The sequence below is a fragment of the Lathyrus oleraceus genome, chromosome 1 (assembly GCF_024323335.1).
Source record: "Lathyrus oleraceus cultivar Zhongwan6 chromosome 1, CAAS_Psat_ZW6_1.0, whole genome shotgun sequence".
Classification (NCBI taxonomy): Eukaryota; Viridiplantae; Streptophyta; class Magnoliopsida; order Fabales; family Fabaceae; genus Lathyrus; species Lathyrus oleraceus.
Genome location: NC_066579.1, coordinates 307,264,726 through 307,271,206, shown reverse-complemented (window position 1 = coordinate 307,271,206; position 6,481 = coordinate 307,264,726). Strand labels below are relative to the sequence as shown.

Sequence of the window (6,481 nt, the reverse complement as noted above, 5' to 3'; positions counted from 1 at the left end):
GTGAACTTAAAAGATTATGGAAAACTATTATTCCGTGTAAAGTCAAGTTGTTTGGGTGGAGATGGATCTTGGGAGCCTTACCGACGAGAAAAGAACTTTGGCATAGAGGTGTGATTTTAGGTGTGGAGGGTTCTTTTTGTCGCTTATGTGAGTTAGAAGAGGAATTTGTTGGTCACCTTTTTCTTAAGTGTTGTAAAGTTAAAACCATTTGGAAGGAAGTGTTCTCGTGGTTTGGAGTGGATTTTGATGATCTATTGGAATTTTCGGATATTGATACTATTGTTACCGGAGAAGATGTGCTTTTATTTTTATCAAATTCTTTGGATGGAAGAGTGAAGTCGTCTTTTTTCGCTTTTATTTGGTCTTTGGTTTGTTGGAGCATTTGGAATGCTAGAAATAATTTGGTTTTTAAACATTCCATTTGGAATGTGGTAGAGATTTTATTGATTATTAAATCAATTGGGTGGGATTGAATTTCTATTTTGTCTAAGGGGAGTATAAATATTAATAGAGAATTATGGTTCGCTAATCCTTCTAGTTTTATTGGATTGTAACTTTTTTCCCTTTGTATTGGGTTGCACCCGTTGTGCGTATTAATACAGGTGCTTATAAAAAAAACATAATAGGATATAGATAGCCGCCATTGATGTTTTTTTCTATGTTGCTTCAAATTATTTAATAGGAAGCTTATTATGCAGCTTGTCCCATTTCTAGTGAAGTGAAATTGAACTTGGTAGTAGAAGGATACAAAAAAAAAATGAAGAACAGCCGCCATTGATGTTTTTTTTTGGGAGATTAATTCTAGAAGAACAAATTGAAAGAATAATTTGAAGCAGTAATGGCGCTGCCTATGGGTAAGAAATTGGAGAAAAGGCTATGAGCAGTTAGGTATAAAAGTGACATTTTCTTTGTTTTGACAATGTCGATTTCTAGGTTAAGATGCGTTTTCGTTCCCAATTTTTCTCATTTTCAATGTCAAAGTCCCATTTTCCTTCGTCGTTTTCTCTCTTCTAACTCGATGCTATTCGACCAAGACAATCTCGTTTCCTCATTCAATCACTTGCTCCATCAGAATCCTACACCAACCATCTTTCAATTTGGCAACATTTTAGGTTCCCTTGTCAAGGCCAACCATTACTCCACTGTTATTTCACTTCATCGACAATTGGAATTAAGCACACGAATTGAATCAAACTTAGTCACTTTGAGCATTTTGATTAATTGCTTTTGTCAATTGGGTTATAACTCTCTTTCCTTTTCTGTATTTGCAAACATTCTCAAAAAGGGTTACCAGCCAAATGTCATAACTCTGACTACACTCATCAAGGGACACTGTCTCAAAGGTGAGGTCCATAAAGCATTGCAATTTCATGATAAGATGGTAGCGCAGGGGTTTCACTTTAATCAAGTTTGTTATGGCACCTTGATCAATGGGTTATGCAAAGTTGGAGAAACAGCAGCAGCCCTGCAATTTCTCAGACAAGTGGATGTGAAATTGGTTCAGCCTAATTCGGTAATGTACAACACTATTATTGATAGCTTGTGCAAAGATAAACTTGTTAATGATGCTTTTGATTTATGTTCTGAAATGCTTGCTAACAGAATCTCTCCTGATGTTTCCACTTATAACTCGTTAATTTATGGCCTTTCCATTGTGGGTGAATTGAAAGATGCAATTGGTTTGTTCAATAAAATGACATTGGAAAACATCATCCCAAATGCCTATACCTTTAATCTATTAGTTGATGCTTTTTGTAAGGAAGGAAAGGTGAAAGAAGCTAAAAATGTGTTTGCTGTGATGATAAAAAAAGGTGTAAAACCTGATGTTATTACTTATAGCTCTTTAATGGATGGATATTGTATGGTTAAAGAAGTGGACAAGGCCAAGGATATATTCAATGCTATGGCCCAGAGGAAAGTGACTGCTAATGTTCATAGCTACAGTATCATGATTAATGGATTATGTAAGATTAAAATGGTAGACGAAGCTATAAGTCTCTTCAAAGAAATGCATTTTAGAAAAATTATTCCTAATACGTTAACTTATAGTTCCCTTATTGATGGCTTGTGCAAACTAGGGAGAATCTCATATGCTTTGGAGCTTGTCGATGAGATGTGTGTTAGAGGTCAGCCACCTAATATAATTACGTACAGTTCTATATTGTATGCTTTATGCAAAAACCATCAAGTTGATAAGGCAATTGCATTATTCAAAGAATTTAAAGACAAAGGTATTCAACCTAATGTGTACACATACACTATTCTTATCAATGGATTGTGTAAAGGTGGAAGACTAAAGGATGCACGAAAGGTTTTCGATGAACTTTTGGTCAAAGGCTACAATCTTGATGTCTATATATATACTGTTATGATCCGTGGATTTTGTAACAGTGGTTTGTTTGATGAAGCATTGACCATGCTGTCCAAAATGAAAGACAATGGTTGCATTCCAAATGCTCAAACTTATGAAATCATTATTATTTCCCTATTTGAAAATGATGAAAATGGTAAAGCAGAGAAACTTCTTCGTGAAATGATTGCGAAAGGTCTACTATAAAATCGAAAATAGGAAAGATGCTTATTTAGGCCTTCATGCAAGATGTTTGGTTTTAAGGTATTGCTCTTATCTTTTGAATGTCATTGCTATAATGTAATCACAATAGTTTCATTGATACAATGTCCTGCTAAATTTGTTTCCACCAAAAACTTTACCATCAGCCTAAAGTAGTACTACAATTTACAGTTCCTATTTTACAGATCTGTTGATCTCTTAATGGGTACATGTTCAAATGCACATCATTATCATTCACAGTTTAGAAAATGTTGAAAATGTAATTGGGATCATGGATTCATGTTTGCTTATTTAGGCCTAAACGCATGGCCCATGATATTTAGGTGAAATGGTTGGTTAGAGAAGTAGAACATTGTGAGTTCTGATTTCAGTTTTAGATTTGGAAGTCAGGGTCTCATTTCCTTTGGTTTTGATCTGTTTCTGTTGTCTTTTTAATGTTATTGGTGTTTTGAAATTACAGTACTTTCACTAGTAAAATGTCCCTTTGAATTTGTTTCCACCAAAATACATGTAGCAGCTGGGCTGTTTATATCTATCTATTTGGAATCCTAACAAATGCAAATGTAGATTTAGGACACATGATTTATTTTGGCAACAAAAATGCAGTAAGGTACTGCTAACTAGTAACTACTACTATTAGGAGTTTAGGACAAGGAAGTTATATACAATACACACTATGACAAACTATACTACAAAATTCTTAACAACTAATAATAATTCGATTTTGGATCTTCATATTTAGTAGCAAGTGAGAATATCACTCCGTTTCTTGCAATTGTGTATTACAAAAATAAACTTCTTTCATATTTTGTCTAGTACCTGATAACATTTATGTCAAAACCCGAATTTTGAGTTGGCTCATATTCAGGTTGGTTGGATTCGCGGGTAAACTGGTATAGGTTGGTTGGGTTCACAAATAACTTAAATATTTTAATGACTTAAAATGTCATCACTTTGATTTACTAATTACTTTTTAAATAATGTTATCAATTGAATGCTCAAGTATGATACATGTTATCAAACTAGTATATATAGAAGTGTCCTCAAAATTGTACCCGGAACTTTGTTTTCTTTTTATATGATCTACTTGATATGTAGTTTCTTTTTCAAACATAAGACATCCTCCAAATGGATATTCTTATTACTGCACCCAGCAGTGTGAATGAAGTATTTGTAGTAGTTTCACGATATATTGGCACCAGTAACAACTAACAACCACATTTTACACTTACTGTAATATTCCAAATTCAAAAGTGAAAGTTTGTAAATAACACTTTGAACCTTGGTCTTTATAATTGAATTTATGTTTTTTCCACTGCCACATTTTTAACTTACTGCTAACCAGTATAATATCGGATAATATATGGTCTGAACATGTGTTTCTAAGTGGGGGCAGTCCTCACTCTACCAACCGGTTTTGTAGGGTTGAATTATTTTTCCTCTCAATTATTTTGTACAACCTTGTCTACTCTATATTTGTTTGTTATATTTTTATTACTAGTTTAATATACATCTAGTTACGAGATAATCTTTTGACATTTTCTTATAAATAGAATACACCCCTCAGAAATTTCCACTTTGTTATGGTTTCTATGAGATAAATGTTGATCTTCCCTATTTTTTTATTACGGTGAATGCGTGAGAACTCCCACTTGTGTATGCAGGTGGAATATATGGGGCATATTTTGTACATTGGATTGAGGGCTCTTCCAATTGAAACGAGTGAGATATGTGCCATAGAGGCTGACATTGAACATTCTGGAAATGCCCATCGAATCTTCATGAAGGTTTCAAATATTTTTGGTAAGAAATTAAATTTTCTATTAGGATTGAATGATTTATTCTACCCAAAAGAACATGATAAAGGGAACACTGGTTAGTACATAAAGGAATTAGAATCGCTATCAAAAGTATTGAATGATTTATTTGACCCAAAAGAACATACGGAAAGATTGAATATCAAGTGAAGTGAATCTAAAATAAAGGTTTATTCGCCCTAGTTTAAATTAGAAGTGTAGTTTAAGTGAAAACTTAGAATTGGAGGTTACTTTACTAGTAGGCCGGACCATCTGATGCTACATTTTACCATTTCTAGAACCTTATGAAATAACTATTATTTCAGTCACTTAATTGGACGCGGTTTAGAACTTTCCGTCAGTATTGCTAGTTTGTACAGAAAGTTAGACCTTTTTGTCTATAAATTACTTTCAGTCCTTTATAAAATTTTCATTATTCGAGTTTATGAAAAGCTGTGGACTCACATTTTCTGCAGATTTTGATGTTAGTATGCCTTTTTTCTTTGATTTGCATTTATTTATTTATCTTGGGTGAGACTTTGAAGGATCCAGACTGCTGTATAGACAAATTTCCATTGAAAAGGATTCTTGTAACAACTTATTTAATAGCCAGCTTATTGCAGCTTGTTCTATTTCTAGTGAAGTGAAATTGAACTTGGTAGTAGAAGGTTATGTTTGCTCTCTTTTACCATAATTTGCTATGATAAAAGCTAAATGTATGTGGCCTGGCCTAGAACATTTTCCATTCATCTGTCTCACTTGCTTGGTTGTCACTACTATTTAGTTCAGCAGTCGTAGCTTTTCTCACAGAACCTGCTGGTCTGTTTACCCCCCCACTCAGTTCAAAGCAAGCATTTAGGTTCCTTTGTTGAAGCTGTTTCATCCGCTAGGGGCACTAGTGGTACTAGTTCTACTATTATCATGTAGATAATAAATTATTTAAATAAGTCATCCTCACATCTAGATTGTGTGCTATATAAACTGTTTAAATTGACCATTTCAATTTTTCTTTTACAGGTGTCGAAGTGATTTAAGAACTGGAGTTATGATACTGCTTTAACACAAGTTGCAGAACTGCATGCTAAGGTAGATTTTGTAGTATGGTTAGCGTAGTTGATAGTTTTCATATTAAATCTTTATGATGTGTTGTGGGGTGTCTTATTTATTTTCTGATCACTGTGTTAAGCTATATATAGACGGTGCATTCTTTGCTGTGCTGCTCTATAGCTCTAAAGTAGCTTTATTGTAATTGAACTGTGAAAATAAATTTAGTTTTGTGTCAGTGCTTTTATACGTGGTTTTTTACTCTCATGCACACGAAGTCTGTTTCTAGTCTCTTTTATAGCAAGTCAGCTATTTTACACGCTTTAGAGGATTTAAATAACTGAACAGTATTGAAAGGAAAAAGAATGCCACAAGTATATGTATTTGAGATGTTTATAATTGATAATATCTACAAGTATTCTTTTATCAATGTCTATCAAAGGTGTTGCTTGTTGGCCATCTTTCTCAGGTGTCAGCTCCAATTCTTCTATAACAACATGCTTATTCCAAATAAGTGGCATGCTGATGGGGCAGTAGAAATATTCAAGGTTAGACTTGTAGCACAAGGCGTCATTCAAACAGAAGGCTTGGATTACTTTGAAACCTTTTCACCAGTAGCCAAACTGTCCACTGCGAGGCTTTTTCTTGCCTTAGCTTCCACTGATTGTTGGCATCTTCATCAATTCAGTTCCTCTGTGAGGCTTTTGCTTGCCTTAGCTTCCATGCATTTTTCTGATGTTTTTACCAAGGCATCATACATTGCTTCGTTTTTTAGATGCTTTACAAGCTTGGTATGGTGGGCATGTTCTGAAGGTGAGAAAAACAAGAAAGGGGGGGTTTGAATTGTTTTAAAAAATAAGCGCTTTTCCAAAATGAAAATCACACAATGATTTTATACTGGTTCGCTTATAACACAAAGCTACTCCAGTCCACCCGGCCAAGGTGATTTCGCCTTCAACAAGGACTTAATCCACTAATCTTGAAAGATTACAAACAACCCCTAAGAGAGAAGAAAATCTCTTAGTCCTCTCAAGTCTACAGACTACAAAGAGTCACTTGAGGAAATCAA

The 6,481-nt window shown here is 34.2% G+C and overlaps 1 protein-coding gene and 1 long non-coding RNA gene across 6 annotated transcripts; both read left to right on the top strand.

Annotated features, from left to right (window-relative positions):
* The first annotated feature begins 622 nt into the window (after positions 1-622).
* LOC127132155 (pentatricopeptide repeat-containing protein At1g62930, chloroplastic) lies at positions 623-4,230 on the top strand. Of its 5 annotated transcripts, XM_051061059.1 has the most exons (3): positions 623-1,964; positions 2,079-2,126; positions 2,286-4,230. In XM_051061059.1, exons 1-3 carry the CDS (start codon positions 920-922, stop codon positions 2,555-2,557), a joined length of 1,365 nt encoding a protein of 454 aa, XP_050917016.1. In that variant the 5' UTR covers positions 623-919; the 3' UTR covers positions 2,558-4,230. The 5 variants fall into 5 exon arrangements, with proteins under 5 accessions (XP_050917016.1, XP_050917031.1, XP_050917023.1 ...); XM_051061074.1 differs by having other exon boundaries at positions 623-854; positions 1,286-4,230; XM_051061066.1 differs by having other exon boundaries at positions 623-888; positions 1,286-4,230.
* A 296-nt stretch (positions 4,231-4,526) lies between these two features.
* Positions 4,527-6,237, top strand: LOC127132188 (uncharacterized). Its single transcript, XR_007806632.1, has 3 exons — positions 4,527-5,269; positions 5,386-5,454; positions 5,882-6,237. It is a non-coding gene; the product is annotated as an uncharacterized LOC127132188 (long non-coding RNA).
* The last annotated feature ends 244 nt before the right edge of the window (positions 6,238-6,481 follow it).

What these genes read in the sequence shown, in the direction of transcription:
- LOC127132155 (XM_051061043.1), top strand. Translation starts at nt 920, where the DNA reads ATGTCGATTTCTAGGTTAAGATGCGTTTTCGTTCCCAATTTTTCTCAT. An exon ending in TATCATGATTAATGGATTAT is followed by an intron (nt 1,965 to 2,078) that starts GTAAGATTAAAA and finishes TGTGCAAACTAG; the next exon opens with GGAGAATCTCATATGCTTTG.